General features: G+C 41.1%; 2 protein-coding genes across 2 annotated transcripts in view; one reads left to right on the top strand and one right to left on the bottom strand.

The window, feature by feature from the left end:
* Nucleotides 1–46: 46 nt before the first annotated feature.
* Nucleotides 47–4,122, bottom strand: LOC104952723 (trichohyalin-like). The gene is made up of 6 exons (XM_010779587.1): nt 3,972–4,122; nt 1,422–2,957; nt 1,118–1,332; nt 791–1,005; nt 533–658; nt 47–451 (listed from the first exon to the last, which is right to left on the bottom strand). Exons 2-5 carry the CDS (start codon nt 2,895–2,897, stop codon nt 618–620), a joined length of 1,947 nt encoding a protein of 648 aa, XP_010777889.1. The 5' UTR covers nt 2,898–2,957; nt 3,972–4,122; the 3' UTR covers nt 47–451; nt 533–617.
* Nucleotides 4,123–13,923: 9,801 nt separating this feature from the next.
* Nucleotides 13,924–18,447, top strand: part of nhsl3 (NHS like 3) — a 42,411-nt gene continuing 37,887 nt past the window's right edge. The window contains exons 1-2 of the mRNA XM_010779616.1: nt 13,924–14,327; nt 15,015–15,416. Coding sequence (XP_010777918.1) covers nt 15,185–15,416 — 232 coding nt within the window. The 5' untranslated portion in view covers nt 13,924–14,327; nt 15,015–15,184. The remainder of the gene's footprint in view (nt 14,328–15,014; nt 15,417–18,447) is intronic.

Raw genomic sequence — 18,447 nt, 5'->3', positions numbered from 1 at the left:
ATAGGATCAGCGCCCTGCTAAGCTTGGAAGTATTTAGTAAACAATCCTGAGTTACACCTCAGGAAACTTTTATGTGTCTAGTGTGATGTGTTGGTGCTTTCCTGTCTGCCGTACGTACTCTCACTCCATTACTCTTTGTCCCACTGTTTAGATCTCCATCCAGGTTGCCCTTATAAGTACATGATCCCCTCTCCCTCATCTCGCAGACATTAATCGTCAGTCGCACTTGGATTACAACCAACACAAAACCTTTATTCATAAAAAAACGTCCTACAAGCTGCAGTCTAGTTCATCTTCACAGACTGTTCTAAAAACTACTGCATTCAATGTGTGTAAAGTGCATTAATTGAATCTTGAATTTCACTATGTTGCTAAAAGAAAAACTAACAGTTTGTTTTAAAATCATGTCTTCTCCTTGTCTTCACACTTGTTCACGTCCTCAATGGCTGCCCTGTAAGAAAATGTTTTTCAATTAGAGCCGTTTCAAATGTTGTTTTAAAAAAAAAAATTGATACTGAATACCAAATCGTACCTGTAAAGGAGTAGTTGTTTGGTAAGTCTGTCTCTCAGCTCTTCCGTTTCTTTGGTTTTTCTCTTCTGAATCTTTAACTCTGTCTTCAGCTCTCGGCTGCTTTCCTCCAGGAAGTTCCAATAGCACAGCGGCATATTGCTTTGTTAGTCAGATGACCCTGCCTTTAGTAAAGCACAGGGTTGGTCTTCTACCTAAGAAACCCCCATTGAGATTGTTACCCTCTCTCTCCCTTGCACATTTTACACCCATTTACCATCTTGCCTACCTTGTACTGCCCCACATCCTCTCTCCTATGTATGCAAATCAGTTTGAGTTTCTCCTCTAAGCAAGCCCTCTGGAGACTCAGCTTTTGGATCTCCTCCTTTAGGGGTCTGAGCTGGGCCCTCATCTCTTGGGCCTGCTCTCTGGCTTTCACCAGGGCTTCCACTGTTGTCTCCCTTCTCTTCAGCAACGTGAGCAGAATGGGTTCATACCTGGCCGAGACAACCATGTACAGATAAATGAGATCAGACACGAAAGATCTGCGTTCAAAGTGTTATTAAAAGTAAAGTAACTATCATGACCAGTACTAAACGGAGACGGTACCTGTCCTCCAGTGCTTTTAGCCCAGCCTGCAGATACTGCTGGATGTCTCCACAGGAGTGCCTCTTGCTCCGGTTCAGCTCATCCTGGGTGTTGGAGGTCTGACTGGAGCGCTGGGCATGAAGCTTCGCCTTCAGCTCTAAGAGCCGTTGATTATGTGCTGCCCTCAGCTGGGAGCACCCTTCAGTCAGCTGGAGCACAAGTGACTGCAGCCTCTCCTGGAAGATGGGAATACAAATATGTTTACTTCGAGGCTTCGTCTGAGATGCGTTGCACATATTAGGACTTTTCCTGAGGAATTTCTTACCTCCTCTCTCTTCAGTAGCTCCACCTCACGGTGCTGTGTGTTCAGTGCGGCCTGGTTGTGAGCGCAGTCCCTAACCATGGAGAACAACCTCCTCTTCAGCTTTCTGAGCTCGTCATGCAGCCCCTGCCTCTCCAGGTTCACCTTCCACAGCCTCCTCTCCTCCTCTGCTCTCTCCTCCCTGAGGCTCTGAATCTCTTTCTTCCTCTCCTCTCTTCTCCCTTCTTCCTCCCTCTTCAGTGCCATAATCAGCTCTGCCACCTTGCTTTCAACTTGTTCTTCTGTTTCCTCTTCATGGATCACCTTCGCCTCCTCAGTGTCTTTATTCCCTCTCAACTCCAGCACCTCCATCAGTAACTCCTTTCTCCTCTTCTGTAACTGCTGAACCTCATCTATACACTCCTCCATCCGACACCCTATTGCGCTAAGTTCATTCATGCCAGTTTCCAGATCCTCCTGTCTCTCTTCATCGGGCACTTCCGTGTTGTCTACTTCAATCCCAGTTATGTCTGATGTTTCGGATGTGGCTTTATTAGTAGTTTTCATCGCCTCGCAGTACATGGGAGCATTTTCTTTACTCTCAAATGGCATTGATGGCTCTGAAAACCTAAACTGAGGATCAAGAGCCTCCGCGTCTTGCCATTCAAGGGTTTCCATTGAGAGGCCACTCTGGTTTCCATTTGCTGCTGAACCCACTGTTTCTTCATATCTGCTTCTCTTGGAAGGTTTATCTTCCTCCACATGTTGGCCAACCAAGGATTCTAACTGCATCGGCTGGGTTTCAAACCTCATTGGGCTTTCTTGGTGAATGGGCACCAGTGTTGTACCCCGATGAGGATTCTTACTGATGTGTACATACTCTTGGCTTGCTTCTGTAGCCCAGCCTTGGGGCTCAAAATCCATCCCAGACTCTTCCATACAGCTCTCCAACATAGCCAACATCCCCAACAGCTGACCCTCGTACGCCACCATGGTGTCACTCAGTTTATTTCCTGCTGAAGTGAGAGGCATTGCTTTTTGGTGAGAATCTTCTGAGGTCACTTGACACCTGTCAATAGTAGTCCCCAACATTTGCGACTGGCCTTGTGCTGGCTGGTCTTCTGTTCCAGACCCGTCCATGTGTGTGTCAATGTAGCTTGTGGAAAGATATGCTTGGGGAGAAACTATTGTTTCCCCGTAGCTCTCTACCTTGACTTCCTCTCTGCTGTGGCTATAAGATGTTTCGGCCAGGGTTGTTTCATTGAATCGAGAGCCAAAAGAGAGACCAGTGAGTTCCTCGCAGCTCTTCAATAAGCCATCCATCTCCTGCAAGTATGGCTGGATTAAAGATGATTGATTCAGCTGTGGTCCTGCGAAGGTGAGTCCAGATTGTGCCATGTTGAACTCTCTTTGTTCCATGAGGGTTATGTTCGGATCTTCATCCTCTTCTTTAATGAAAAGAGGCCTGACCCCAGGTGAGGAAATGTTATCGTCCTCCATTGGTTTTGCCTTGTTGTAGCCACTTCAGATGAAAGAGTCTCCTTTACAACTGTCCCATCCCTTAACAAAAGCACATGAATAGGTTAGTAATCCTAGCTAATACATATTAAACATGGTAGCTGTAGGTCAAGGCGGTCATGTTGCGAGTCAGAAATACTCAGCCTGCGTTAATATTTTGGCCAGACAGCTGTAAACGTAGAGGTGTGCAAGGGGGCATTTTAGCAGATGGTAAGCTACTAGCAGCTGTCCTGGAAGGCTAGATGCCCACAGGGACCGACTGAATGCTTGGCAATGATCTGAAACACACCTCAAACAAGCCTGCTCATGCATCTACATGAACACCACAGGACTACTTAAATAAACACATACAAAACTAACAAGTGGCATAACACAGATTATATTGGAAAGCATATTATCATAACATGTCACACCGCCGATGGATGGGCATTTGAGCGTTTCCCTGGTGAATAATGAAGCTGTAATTTCACCCTTTGAGGTGTTTGCCAAATACTATACAGAGACTCTCAAAGGGTAGATTGATCAAATTGACCCAATTCTATCATCGGTACCTATTAGTAACGTAGAAAGGGCATAGAAAACAAGTGTGATTTATTCGATAGCAGCTGTTTCTTCGCCAGAACTCTTCTAAACCAAAATGCAAGACGCATCTTTGTGTTAAACAAGGTCACATAAAAAAATAATGCTGAGTGCTAAAACCTACTGGAATGGATGTTGTTGTGCTATGCAAGGCTGGCTAAAGCCCTGTGAAAGTCATCAGCTGTCTTGCTGCAGGACAGGCACGGGCACAAGTCACATTCCTTTAGACCTCCGGCACCCAAAACAGCACTGGCCTATATTTGCTGAGCTTTAAGAACACGTATTTCCACTAATCATCATATAAATAATAACTTTCTTTCAAGCCTCATGGGATACATGTATTAATTTTAAAAAAGCTACATTAGTTCACAGTTTAAAAGCGGCATGAATGATAGTTCGTTTTTGGATTTTCTTCACGAGTTTCCATTAAAATGTCATCAGCCATCATATGTAAACATGAAATCATAATTCACTTACTTTGTGTGAATATTGTCGTTTCTTCAGCCTTTAGGCGTTTTCCTCGACGTGAATTCTCCGAAGTGAGTTCAGGTTCAAACCCCAGCAGTGAGCGGCAAAGAGTGAGCGGGAGCAGTGTGTGCATGAATTTGGCAAAGGGGGGGAGTAAAGACAGTTGACCCAGCCTCCTCGCTCTCTCAGTCACTGTGCTGCTATGTGTGACCATGACTACCTCAATTCTGTTTAGGTTTATTAATAAACACTGGCTGGCAGAAAGAGGAGCCACTGCAGGCTGTTTCAATCCGAGAGACATGAAGGATTGTCTCAAAATGTACCTTTAAGAATCTTACTGAACCCCGGGTAACCATATGTCACAAGTTTCTTTTTGTATAATTTATCGGCGGAAATCCTCTATAGGTAGGTAAGTTTCAGAAACCGGCTCGAGATACACTTTTTGTTATATTCCATGGAATGCTCTTAACATCCCGATAACAATGAATATCTAAGTGCTTTGACAAAAAATCCATTAAAAAAGTCATCTGTGGAAGCCTAGTACTGTAAAAAGCACGACCAATCATCTGAGCCGGCCCGGCTAAAATAAATGGATGGCCTACCTGCCTGTCAGCCTTCCATCTGTGCACAAACTTATCTCGTGCCCTCATTGGTCATGTGCGCGTTCGTGTGTGTTGGAGGAGGGGCTCTGTAAGGAGATTTTCAAATTTTCAAAATGACCTACCCCACCTTTAAACTGAAGGTGAATTTAAACCTGAAATTGAATAATTGACTGAAAATTTGAAAGCATCTCAAGGATTTTAACGCTGGATTGACTGGTGGAGTTACAGCTGGATGCATTTATTATGGCTGTTGAGAGTTGGGTGTGTGTGGAGGCGGTTTATGATGTGTGTGTATGTTTACGATGAAAGAGAATATGCCTCCAGCAGTCCTCCCATGCCTCCTCATTATCGAGTCTTAAAATACTTAAAATAGCACCCCTCACTTTTCTGGCCACTTCCTAAGGGAGGATTGGTTTCAGCCTAAACTTCTGACCCCAACAATGGACCACAGGTGGTCTTCTGTAGTCTGAGGGAGAGGGCAGCGAGGAAGAGACAGGCCTGGTAAAGACATGGAAACATGTGGTAGATGTAAAGGGAAACATTTTCCAGGGATAAAGGAGGAGATGATGGACTAGGTGGAATGTTGAGAAAGAGACATCAGTGGAAAAACTGCAACCTGTAAATGTTTGCTCTAAAAACATACTTTATCTTAAATAATAATATCTTATTATTCTTTGACATCCATTTTATTGATTATACATATATGTTTTTGCCTTACTTCCTATATCATACCTTTCATTAAACACTATTTCTGAATATTGCTCCACATATACGTTGCAGTCAGACACCACTAGATGGCCTCACTGGTTAACTTCTAAAAAAGATACTGTCGTTTATTTAGGAAGCTTTTCAAACGTTCCCAATCTTTCTTTATGCTTTTTTATTTTTTAAAACAGCATTAAATGTGATTGTGATTTCTAATATTATAGCAAACATATTGTGCAGTTGTTATCATGTTACAATGACAGCAGCATACAAAGTTACTTTGTCTGTCTTGCTTTTTTCTCAAATGTCTTAGCGAAGGCTTACTAAATATACTTTAATTTGCAGTTCACACCCTATAAAACAATGACGGCCTTTCCTTTGACATTCTGATTCAGTGTTTCCATGATAAGATGACATGCCTTGTGCTCAAGAATAGATGTAATGTTTATCTAAATCACTCTTGTTGACCACTATGACTCTTTGTTTTGGCAAGTCTAGGCTTTGGGAGAAACACAGTAATTTAGATTACATTATGTCGAGGGATTAACTGTTGCAGCACACTCTTCAAACCTGTTGTGCTGATGCACGGCCAATAGACTCTAAAAAGTGACTTTCCGTTGCCTTGCATACAAATAATCTTTTCAGTCTCTTTTCTCTGCTTCCCTTCGTAGATGATGTAGATCACCAGGACAAGGGGGAAAGCACATATTTAAGGGGGCGTTGTGGTTGAGGTCTGAATGTCCCACTGAGATGCACCATATGCTGGACATTGGTGTGTTACTGTCTGCTCCAATCTGCAGCTCTGTCCAAACTCACCAGAACATCCCGTCAGTGTGTCCTCCTGTTTCTCTTCTATTCCATCCTTTAATATCTTCCAGTTGAAATCATCAATGTTTTTTTCACTTTTCAAACCCTTTGGTATATTGTAGGAATGATTTCTTAGGTTTCTTTTATTTAAATTGCCATGAAAGGGATGGCAGGGCAGAATCTATTGGCTAAAGAAACAACCGGACAGTATTTATTGTATCATTTACTCAAATCTGTTCAATGACCATCTGTTTTATTTTTATTTTCCAACATCATTTTGACTGGTGGAATACTAAGTACCTCTTCATAACAATATTCATAATATCAAAAAAAACTGTGCTATATTTCAAGAAAGTTTTGGGGAAAGTAACCCTTGTGTTGAAAAGTGTCCATTTTGTGTAATTTTTGTGATTTTGGCACGTTTCTTCTTTTTGTGATGTTGAAAAGAAAGTTTAATAAACCTTCGAACTCTTACTTCGGTTCTCTCACGTTGTTGTTCCCTGCCTTCTGTCATGTGGGGCACCATAAAGCATTGTCTCACTGTGGCTAAGTGTGTTTTAATGACAGTGACCTTATCGTGTGTTTACTTTAAAGAGAGTGCCTCTGCTACATAATTGTCAGCCACCATCTTCATACTGTCGTCAGCCACCCAGTGTTTGTACCAGTTGGCTTTTCTTGGTCTTAAGGGATAACTTAATATAACAAAGGAGGGGGCCCATGTCCTTCTCTTGTGTGTTTTTCCACTGTTCTGGATTAAGAATGTTCTCTTCAAATATGACATACACGCTTTACCCTTAAAAAGACACAGAGCTGCTCCGGTTTGTTCCCACAGTGCTTCAATTATTTTCTTTAATCTCACATCAACTATTTTCATATTAGGCTACTTCTGATCGTTTTTGAGAAGTTTCACAGAGTTGGGGAACAGAGTGCATGTGTTGTTGTCTTGTATTCCTTGACAATTTCTTATTTTTCAGTGAAATCACCTTCACAACCAGTTCCCATGAAGAGACACCGCAGCTGAGAAGAGCTGACAGGTCACATGCTCAGTTAGTAAGAATCATACATCAGTTTATGGTTCAGTCATAGTTGACAGATTTCGTCTACAGAGTGAACAGCGATAACAATTATATCATTAGGATATTCTCAATGTTGATCTGTACATCTTTAACCACAGACTTGCTTTACATCAGTGTAAGGGTGTTTGTTTAGGAGTTGGACAGGTATGAGTGTGTGAACATAACCCTCGTATGTTCACTGATTTACACAAGTATTTGTGGGAGGATTCAGTGACTGCAGAGTCAGTGTCGCAAGAGCCAGATGTATTTTTCAGTCCTTTTAGGAAATGTTTTGCTTTAGTCAACATACAATACATACTTGGCTGAACTTCTGATCTTTCCTTCTGCCATTTCCACAACCTTTACAATGCCTTTTTTTTTTTAAAGCAAAAATATCTTGACAACTATTGGATTGATTACCATGAAATTGGGTTAGATATCCATGACTAGCTGCTGTATTCTTTGGTGCAACCACCAGGTTAAAGTGTTCACATATCCTGTGGAATATCTTAATATCTACTTGGTGGATTAGCACAATTTATTTTACAGACGTTAATGGTTTCCAGACAATTTACCCTCCGAGTTTGAAAACCCCCTGACTTTCCAGTTATTGCCACCACGAGATGGATACCTGCTTTTGACTGAGCTGTCACGACAACTATTAAATTGTCGTGCCATGAAATGTTGTACAAACAATCACGGCCCCGTCAGAAGGAATTGGAATCCCTTTGGTGATTATTTAATTCCTTATTTTATGCCATCATTCAAAAGTAATAAAAGCCCTAATTCCAATCACCCCTAGTTGTACTTTTGAGATTTTAGCTCTAATTGTTATCTTTTAAATGAACTTGTTACCATGTATCTCAAAGCACCCGTGTGCTTCAGTGCGCTCTCACACAGCTGCTAGCATGGCTGTAGATTTATGGTCTTGTTTCAACATTAGTCCAAGTAGGTGTTGGTTCCAGTAAGTACATCAACATATTATCCAGCACACTAGTCAGTATAAATTGTAGCATTCCACTGGTCTTACTCATCTCTCTCCAGTAGAGGCTCACCCAGTTGTTGGTGCCGCTTTTAGCAAAACCATCCATCATAAAGGCTCCAAGAGAACAGCCTTCACTTGAAGCTAGCTCTTATCCCAAACGTGTGTGTGTGTGTGTGTGTGTGTGTGTGTGTGTGTGTGTGGGTGTGGCCTATGGAGGTTTTATGACTTTTCAAAAGTAAAAAAATAGGTCCTTACGCACTCCCAAAAGCCTTGGAGTGGGACTACACAAATATGTTTTTAATCCCTGTTGTTTTCAGAAATGGTTTCTGTTTTCTGTTTTCAGCTATCCTAATTAGATGTTGTGCTTGTGCCAAACGTATTTTATAAGGCAATTTAAACGCCCCCTGGAGATCGAACAGGCAGATAGTTTAACTGCAAATGGAGAGAGGGAGAGACAAAGAAAGAAAAAAAGGAGAAATAGTTGGATGGAAACTTGTGGCTTCAACAACTCAGCAGCAACCACACCCTCGCAGGAATTCCTGCTGCAAAAATATTTCATGTCATGTTATTTAAAGGAGTAGTTCTTAACATAACATGTTTAATGTTTTCTCACTTAAAAAAGCCTCGATGTTGCCTAAAAGGATGTATGGAAGCCATATATTTCACATCCAAATTTAGCTTTAAGCTGATTTTTTTTAATATAATCAGATATAAATAGTTCTTTAAAATGTACAGTATGATTAAAATGAGAAGGATAAATATAAAATGTATCAATGAAAATAATTATTTTTTGCAAGAAATAAATACAAACGTAACTGATGGATTTTTATGGAGTAACAAACCCTAACGTATATATGGACCATTGTTAGAGAGATATTTAACTAGATAGCAAAATACTCAAATGTCAGAGGGCACAATAGGAGTAAAGCAGAGGAAACAATTACAGACTGTAGTCATGTAGTCAGGTTTGCTTTTCATTCAAGTATTGTGTATCAAAGCCCAAGTATATCTGGCCTTTATTTGAGTAAATAGTGTGTATTAGTCTCTGAGTGTGTATCTTTGTGTGTATATGAATTGCCAGCCAGATGGCTCTGTACACAGCCAGTGTGTTTTGGCTCAGACCACTCTGAGATTCTGGGAAATACTTTACTGTCCACTGTGCAGACAGTCTCACTCTGAACACCAACAAAGGGATTTGGAAGTTTTCTCTCACACCGGTTTTTAATCTTTAAGTACAAGCACAAGATCCAGGGTAACTGAAATGGACCATTTATAAAGTTGACTTATATCTGTTTATGTATGTCCAGAAAATGGTCATGTCAACTTAAAGAAAGAACCATCATTAGGCTAGCATTGACGTGTCTGGGCAGAAGCAAACACTGATTGGCTCATAACATTTGATGGATGGTTCAAAAAGCTGATCTATGACAGGGTTGCACACACATGGAGATCCCACCCCCTGGCCTCTTACATACACAGTATCACAGATAGAAAAACTAATTCAGGGTTGACACTTCAAGTACATTTTCTTTATTATCTCCATCACATTTTTATTTTCAAAGCACTACAGATGATACAAAAGTGTATTTAGCATCAGCTTCAAATCAACTTAGTTTACAAAATGGCAATTTACACAGAATTGATTTGGATTATAGGTCTGTTATGTAATTTGTCTAACTGACATGGCCATTTATTTACAGGAACAGAATAACACGCCTGTTTGTTTGATTGAAAGGGTGTGGTCACTTTAAGATTCACAAACTGCAGTGTTTGGAGGAGATTGCTTTGTTTAAGGGTAGAAATTACAGCTATAAGACCATGACCCTCCTTTAGCCCTAGTGTCTATCTAGGCCGTCTGGTTGTTGGACAAAATTGTTCCCTAGAGGCACCATAAAGCAGACAACAGCCAACTCTTACAGCTTGATTTTCAGCTGGTTCAACCCACATGTTCTGTTTCCTGTCCTCCTCATCTCTCACTAGCGACATGTCTCAACGGTATTTCTTCTACTTTCTCCCTTTCCTTAAGAAGGGGAATGACATGGACACCTCCCTCCTGCTCTTATAAACTTATTACCCAGTCTTTTTGGGCCTCCTATGAAGGCAGGTCAGAGGAATGTGTTAGGGACAGTGAATGGCTCTCCTATCACCAAGGGCAAAACGTGTCTGGACAGGGGAAACTGGAGTGCAGTTGAGTCGAAGGCTCCTTTTTTTAACCTCCTTTTTTCTTTTTCGTTGCATTTTTCACTACTTTGCTTTATACTTCTGTTCATTCCTCTTTCCCTACCCCTTTTCCAACCAGAACTCACTGCCAAGAGACAGACATCTATTCCAGTCGTAGGCTGGTGAGACAAAGCTGTCTCTGTTGAGTCCCCTCTGTATTTCACATCTGAGTTTCAACCTGGAACATCTCCCTCTTTTCTCTAAAACTATTATTACATGCCTTGATTCTCTCTCTGTCCTCATTTCTCTTTCAATGTCTCTTGCCACCCCTCCCAGCCTTGACTGTATAAATAGTGGGCTGTGGAATGTAACTTTTGGAGAGTTTAGTTCATTTTTAGCACTTTTAATTACATGCTAAACAAGGTATCTGAGCATAACAACAGAGAAGTGCAGTTGAGAAATGTTTTGGTCTTTTTTTTTCAATGTAGTTTCAATATGTTATGCTGTTGTTAGAGGAATAGACAGAGATAAGCAGTCGGTGCAGAAAGAATGTGTGTGTGGCCGGACAAAGGCAGGTCGGGAACGATAATACTGGTCCGAGAGAGCTCAGCTTATCCCAACTGGCAGTGTGGACTTCCTGCCTTAATACAAACTAAAATACACTTACACCCAGGTCATTGACAGAAAGGTCATACTACTGTCATTACTGTGATGCTGCTGTCAGCTCACTGTGTGATTGCTCAATATCACAGCCTCAAATATTCTTGAGCAAGGTGCCTTTCTGCGCCAATAACGATTTTTGGACGTTTTTTAATCAGCTTTATCCTCACACTTCATTAGGTGACGATAATATGTTCTATGCATGTTCCATACTACTTTAGTACATTCATTTAACTACCTGTTATATCGGTGATATGATGATAGTACATTTGCCAGACCGTTAATTCCAAGTATATACGGAGTACTAGTTATGTAGTTTATAATTTAGTCATGCTATTGACATGTCTACATTTTTGGTCATTTGGTGCATTCAACCCTTTGTATTGATGATCCCTTGGCTTCTTCTTGAGCGCTATACCCTTAGGTTCATAACAGTGCCTTTAAGTAAATAGTTTCGTCAACTTTTGTGTAAATTACCTCAATTTCTCACTCTGTTCATTGTTGTATATTGTCCAATACTTTGACTACATATTGCTAGCCCTACCTGTGAGGCATTTTAGGCTCCTTGTGTTTGCTGTTTGTCTTCAGATTAGTTTGAACTTGTTTTGGGTAGTTGCTATGTTTCATATGCACACAGTTTTCCAGATACTGCCTTATTTTCTGCAATATTCATCAACCATACATAACAAGGTCTGGTAAGTCTCTAATCATGGGTTCATGAATAAACAGATCTCTTTCACATCTCTCTGTTCTCCACAGATTATATAGAATTAAGTTTGATGTACAGAGAAATGCTGGATCCAAAACGTATGCAGCAGTCTTTTTGCCCTATAACTCAATCCAGAAGTGGTTTGCATAACAATCTGTCTTTAAAAACGTGTTTACATTTTGATCATCAATTTTGTTTTACCTTACTTTTTATAGCCTGCAAAGTAGTGTGTGCATACCAACATAGCCAGCAAATGAAGCTAACAGTTGAGCTAGAACAGTGGAGATTGAAGAGAAAAGGAACAGATGAGGGAGGATTGGTTAAACATTCCCCCCAAGGCTCAGAGGGGTCTGGCTGTTCATTATTTTGTTCTTCTTTCTGCAAGTGTACAGACATTCTGCAACTCCCTCACAGACATACAGAGGGCGGCTGTTTTCGGTTGTATCACCATGGAAACGTTGAAATATTTCAGTGTTTTAGTGAACTAAACTATGACTCATTTGAACCCCTCCCAACACACCAGTACACGCACACAGTATGGATTCCCCCTGTCGAAAAAAAAAACCTCACCACATGGAGAAACATCATGAATCATCCATTACTGAAAACAGGTTTTTTGGGAAAGATAAAGTTTGATATTTTTTTACCAAGTGAATCCGCTTCACATTCAACACAATATTTGATGTATAAGTTCATCTACTCCACATGTATGAATCCACTCTTGACTGAAGAGTATGATTCTCTGTAATGTTTACTCATGAGATATAGCAAGAGGCTGCCGGTATGCGATCTAGTTCAGGAATGAAGCCATTAAAGTTGCAGTGCACAGAAGAACAGTGACAGTGATATCTTCAGGTCGTGTGCCAGAATTAGCCCAGGAATCTCAACGGACAGGTAATTTCGCTGCCTCATCACAGGAACTAAATGAAGACAGTGACCCATAGGTCACTTATAATGGAAGCAAACTTTATGAATCTGTTTTTGTCACACATTATATAACAGATAATATACAGGTTTAGTTTTGTCAATTGTCTAGAAAAACTTTTTTTCTTTTAGCTTTTTGTGTGGATATGTACTACTTCATGTGATGTGTTTGCTGGAAATCATCTCTAACAAATGTTGCTACTTTATTTAAGCGTCTCTGGACAAGTTTACAATGTTCTTTGGTGTTTTTACAGAGACGAGAAGTGGGGATAGGGGTTTTGTAAGTTCTGCAAGAGGTTACCGGGAGATCATCCAGTGCCCTTTTAATACCCAAGTGATATCTATTAATGCAAGTGAACATTACTATTTGTGAGGCAGGATATGTTCTAGCTGCTTGGCAATAGCATTTGGGGGTTGGGGAGCCCAGGAAATAGCTGAAAAATAATGTAGCTAGGTGCTGCGTAAAGTTGAAACAAAATAACTGCTTGGAAAAAACGAGCTTGAAATAACGCTGAAGTGGCCAACCATGTAACCGGCAATCCATCATTTTACAAGCCCACCATGAGGAGGAACAAACATGTAAATCGCTGTTCAATCCCTTTTAGTTAAACCATTTTAGAAACACTCCCACACCGCCCAACAACACTGCGCTATTCTCGACAATTCCTGGTTTGGTGTAAATGCAGCTTAAGATGAACTCCTTTAACTCCTGCTTCCCCTTTTTTACCCCAGTGACTCTCCTCCACATTCAAACCATACAGGGATGTCAGCTTGTTTTGTCTTCACCACAGAGTAATTTGAAACTCACTTTAAAGTTCAGTTACAGATGTTGTATTTTGAGATCGACAATTAGACATCACTTAAAGGTAACTGGCCCCTTGTGTCCCGCCTCACCTGTCTGCTGTCTGTCTGTTTGCCTGTCTGCTGTCTGTCTGCCTGTCTGCTGTCTGTCTGTCTGTCTGTCTGTCTGTCTGTCTGTCTGTCTGTCTGTCTGTCTGTCTGTCTGTCTGTCTGTCTGTCTGTCTGTCTGTCTGTCTGTCTGTCTGTCTGCTGTCTGTCTGTCTGCTGTCTGTCTTTCTGTCTGTCCGTCCGTCTGTCTGTCTGTCTGTCTGTCATGTTTAAAAGGGGGGGTTGGGTTTCCACCTGGCTGCACAGTGACAGGAAAGAGCCACTCCTTCTCATCTGCATAAAAATGCTGAACCTCTTCACCTTTGCCAGACGAGCTTCTAACACTGGACTGCTCACTAGTTTTCCAGGAAACTTTGTCATGAGATTTGCTTTTTACAATTGTTCTAACTTCAAGAGAAAAAGCAAAGTCACCTGCTGTCCTCACAAAGGAGGTAATCTATCTGGAGATATACTGGCAAAAGGTGTATTTTTCTTTCCTATCCACTATGATGATTCGTCACCCAGGGGTTCCCTTCCTGAGGGAGACTGGGATGACTGCACCTGATCCTCGGAAAGGAGACTAGCAAAAAAGACAAACGGAAAAGCCAACAGGAGGACAAGTAACTCTGAATGACCTCTGTAAAGAACTCAATGCTAAAGCTGAAATACTGTTTAAGAAGAAGCACCGGTATGGCTAAATCCTAACAACACTGTGAGAGGTGGGAGGAGAGGCTGGCTCTCACACAGAGGGAGGGGCTGAGAGAGCATGGAGCTTCATTCACTGCTAAACACACACACACATGCTCGGAAAAGCTGTTCTCAGGCTGAGAGAAAAGAGGGGAACGAAGGAGAGGACTTCTCGATCACTGAGTAAGTTGTATACCGTAATATACTGTCTGACCGTTTTACAGCAAAACTCTTTCATTGCTTTCTAACGTGACTCAGAGCAGATGAAGTGCATGTACTCATCTACATTCTTTAAATTAGTCTGAAAGAAGTAAAACATAGGAATTCTGTGTGCAGGGATTTTTCCACTGCTAGTTTTATTGAATTGAACTTCTTTCTCGTCTCCAACTCACCCATACTCACTATTCTGCTGATGTGAACCACATGTCACACACACACACACACACACACACACACACACACACACACACACACACACACACACACACAATAACACACACATAGACTCTGCAGAGGTCCAGCTTTCCTCCCAGGGGCTTCTGTTCTACATACACAGAAATGAGAGAATAGAAAAGGGGGAGTGAGGCCGAATGTGAGGGGAACATTAGAAGGACAATGTGGGAATGCTCTTGATACATTGTTAACATGTTGGCTGGTATCTTCGGAATTTTCCCTTTTTATTCTGTAACAACCCTATGTGAGTTTGAATTATTCCACTTAATCTTTTCTAATGAATCTGCTTTTTTTCATCTCATTCTTGCTATCTCATCTCAATCTGTCCTCCCTCTGGGTTGAATTTGTAACCTATTTTGGTGTCTTTCCATCTCGCCCTCTCTCTCTCTCATCCTGCTGATCTCATTGTTGTCCCAGGTGGTGACACACAGGAAAAACAGAGACACTGAGTGAGGCCAAAGAGGGACGGAGGGGTTCATCAAACCAATGAGAGCTGGGAGGTTTCAGATCCTGTGACTTGTTCCCAAAGAAGACACATTGGTCCTGGTCGAGGTACAGAGTCTTAGCTCCCAGGACCGACCTCCAAGATGTCCCGGAGGAGGTCTACAGGGGACTTGGTGCCCAGTGACGTCACTCAGATCTTAGCCCGGGAGGCGAAGGTTCAGCGTGGGCAGAAGAAGCCGGGTAGCTCCCTGGGACAGGCCTTTGGTTGGTTAAAAGGGAGCCGAAAGAAGAAGGGCCTCGGTAATGGGCTGAACCGAACTGGAATTGGTGTGACGGATGCCAAGCAAGGACTTCAGAATCAAGACCCTGCAAAAGGTGAGTTGGTCAAGACTTAATACTTTTTATATTAGTTTTGGTGCTCGGCGGATGCTTTTATCCAGTGAGTACGATAAGACACAAAGAAAGAGAATGTAGGTCATGGACCACAGAACCCCAACCCCATGCAAGCAAGACTTTTGCAAGTTTTCAATATTCTTTTAACCATCAAAGGCTGAGTTCGAGAAAAAAATGTCACTATGGTACGACCATTTTTGTTCATATTACACAATTATATCTTTTCAGCTCATTGTTTTAATTTTATGGTCAGCAACTTCACTGTTTCAGGTCATCCAAAAAAAAAACTTAAAATGAACATTTACCCAATATCTAACAAGCGTTAGCTAATATGTCTCTCATAATATTATACTGTATGTCAGTTTTGTGTTTACAGCTTTTTGTGCTGCCCCCAAGTGGCCAAAATAGGTTTAATATAAAAAAAACAGTTAAGACGTGAGCTTAAACGTGGGGTAGGTAAGTTTGTGAAACCGTCTCGAGATACACTTTTTGTTATATTCCATGGAATGCTCTTAACATCCCGATAGCAATGAATATCTAAAGTGCTTTGACAAAAAATCCATACAAAAATTTCTTCTGTGGAAGCTGTAGTACTGTAAAAAGCATGACCAATCATTTGAGCCGGCCCGGCTAAAATAACTGGATGGCCTACCTGCCTGTCAGCCTTCCATCTGTGCACAAACTTATCTCGAGCCCTCATGTGTGTTGGAGGAGGGGCTCTGTAGGGAAGTGGCAGATTTGTTCCGGTTGTGTATTTTCAAATTCTAGCGCACTCGAGCTAGTTTCTCCAAAATGACCTACCCCACCTTTAACTTAAAAAATATTTGACCTTGCAGCAACTTTCCATCCAGGAAGGTATTTTGTTTATTGGTAAAATTGCGAACGGTTTTTCTTAAATCCATCATCTACAGAAAAATCTGCCTGATATGAATGACATCCTTTTCAGTCTCTAATCAGAGTTGCATCAAAGTCTGTGTCAGGATGGATATTCCTTCATAAGGTTCAGTTTAGGTGAGGTGAGGTCAGTTTGCTTGTTTGGAAACTCCACTGTATAATTCTGTCTTGTTTTGTCTCTAATGACAAAGACTGCATAGTGATGATGTTTCAGATACATGTGTTGACTTTTGGATTAAGATGGAAACAGGGTTCATCTGTCTGGACATGTTTAAAATGGCCAAAGTGACACACACGTAGACTGACACAGGGGTTTAATCCCCCTTTCTGTTTACTGATGCGTCTGCTTGGTCGGCAGCACAGAGCTTACCCACGGTCCCCATTTCCTGTTTTTGTTCCACCCCAAAAGCCATCCCTTTCTCCTCTGTCATTGTGTGTGTGTGTGTGTGTGTGTGTGTGTGTGTGTGTGTGTGTGTGTGTGTGTGTGTGTGTTACTGTAGTAACTATCCAACAACTCTTGGAAATCCAGATTATGTCTCTGGACTTTTGTGGTTTTTGTTCTCGTTCCGCCTAAAAACATCTTCCATGATCCCTTATTATGCCTTACATCGATTTTTTGTTTACTTCTTTGGGGAACTATGAACACTGGATGCGTAGCAGACAGTGACTCCATTTGAAACCAAACATTATCTAGTAGTAGGGCTAATAATTCCCCAGCAGAGGATGTGGTCAAAGGCTCATAGTAAAAACATGTGGGAAATATATTTCTGGGCATTTTCCCAGATAATTATGAACACCAAGCCAGGCACTGCAGATTCAAGTGACCTTCAATTGTTTTCTTTTAATAACTCTCACTATTTTGTTTTTGTTTGGCTGTTGATTGATGGTGATTGACCTTATGTATCTGCAGATGTGATTACCATTGGTTAAAATGTGTATTTTTATCAGGAATCAGTGAAACCAGAACATAAAGAAGTGGAAGGTGCTTTGTGTTCATACAGCCATCGTTGACGTTTTCATACACTGTATCTAGTGACAGAACAATCTGTTCCTTAGTTCACAAACATGAACAGCTGACTCTCTGTTTCACCCGTAAGTGTCAACAAATTGTTAGTTTTGGATTCACTTGCTTTTTCCTTTGACACTTTGTCTGTTACAGACTACAGATAGAGTGATATAGGAAGCCTGTTTTCCACCAATTGGTTCATGCACCAATCATTTTTCTCTTGCTTCGCTTCATTCTCCCTGAACTCGCTGGGTGACTTTAAAAACCTTACGAGACAAAGCAGAAATGTGTGAAAGACAACTGACACTTGCTGTACCGATACATTCTGTACTTAAACACATAGGCCCTTTATCTGACTACTTAGTCCTTGACTTGACGGGTTCCAATCAAATGGTTTACAAAGCAAAAGTCCCAATCAAGTTTCTATTTGACACAATCTGAACAAGCAGTGACTTGTCCTATTGTGATACTGGAAAATGTCGTAATGTAAAAAGTTTCAGTTCCCTCTTGATTCTTTGAACAAAATCTCTGAACCAGTGGCTGCATTAGAAACAGGTTGCATCACCTAAATATGTTGAAATAAGCCAGTGGCCCTAAACACAGGCTTGGCCCCTCCAAAGGGTCACAAGATAAGTCGGATTGGTCAGCAGATGATTGCTTTGTCCCCATTTTCTACAAATAAATGTATTTTCAAAGTAGAAAGGGGAAATTAAAGTATGAAATGTAATTGCTGAAAACTCAAAGTTGTCAACTATGGGCCCCCCCTAGCTGCTTTTCTTTGGATGGGGTCATGAGCCAAAAAAGGGTGGAGAACCACTCATGTAAGCTACATCTGAAATCATCACTTATTTGCTAATCAGTATACTGTACTAATTAAATGCATCCAATTTCTTCATTCTGACTGTTTCTGTTTCTTCACATTGTAGTACCCCTTTTTATATTCTGGAGCAAAAAAATAGACAATGTATTGTCTTTGTTCTAATGATAACAGATCTTGTACACAATACTTTACAATAATGCAAAATCTACACCTGTGATGCCACTCACGTTGATTAAAAAGTCATATTGGAAATATTGAATACATATTGAAGAAACCATTTCAGAAACTGCAAT

This window comes from Notothenia coriiceps, unplaced genomic scaffold, assembly GCF_000735185.1.
Source record: "Notothenia coriiceps isolate Sejong01 unplaced genomic scaffold, NC01 NC01_scaffold00020475, whole genome shotgun sequence".
NCBI classification, from domain to species: Eukaryota; Metazoa; Chordata; class Actinopteri; order Perciformes; family Nototheniidae; genus Notothenia; species Notothenia coriiceps.
The sequence above is the reverse complement of the archived record's forward strand: the minus strand, read 5'-3'. Positions and strand labels throughout refer to the sequence as shown.

What these genes read in the sequence shown, in the direction of transcription:
- LOC104952723 (XM_010779587.1), bottom strand. Translation starts at nt 2,897, where the DNA reads ATGGAGGACGATAACATTTCCTCACCTGGGGTCAGGCCTCTTTTCATT. An exon ending in AGCTACTGAAGAGAGAGGAG is followed by an intron (nt 1,333 to 1,421) that starts GTAAGAAATTCC and finishes CCCATCTTCCAG; the next exon opens with GAGAGGCTGCAGTCACTTGT. An exon ending in GGGGCAGTACAAGGTAGGCA is followed by an intron (nt 659 to 790) that starts AGATGGTAAATG and finishes CAATATGCCGCT; the next exon opens with GTGCTATTGGAACTTCCTGG.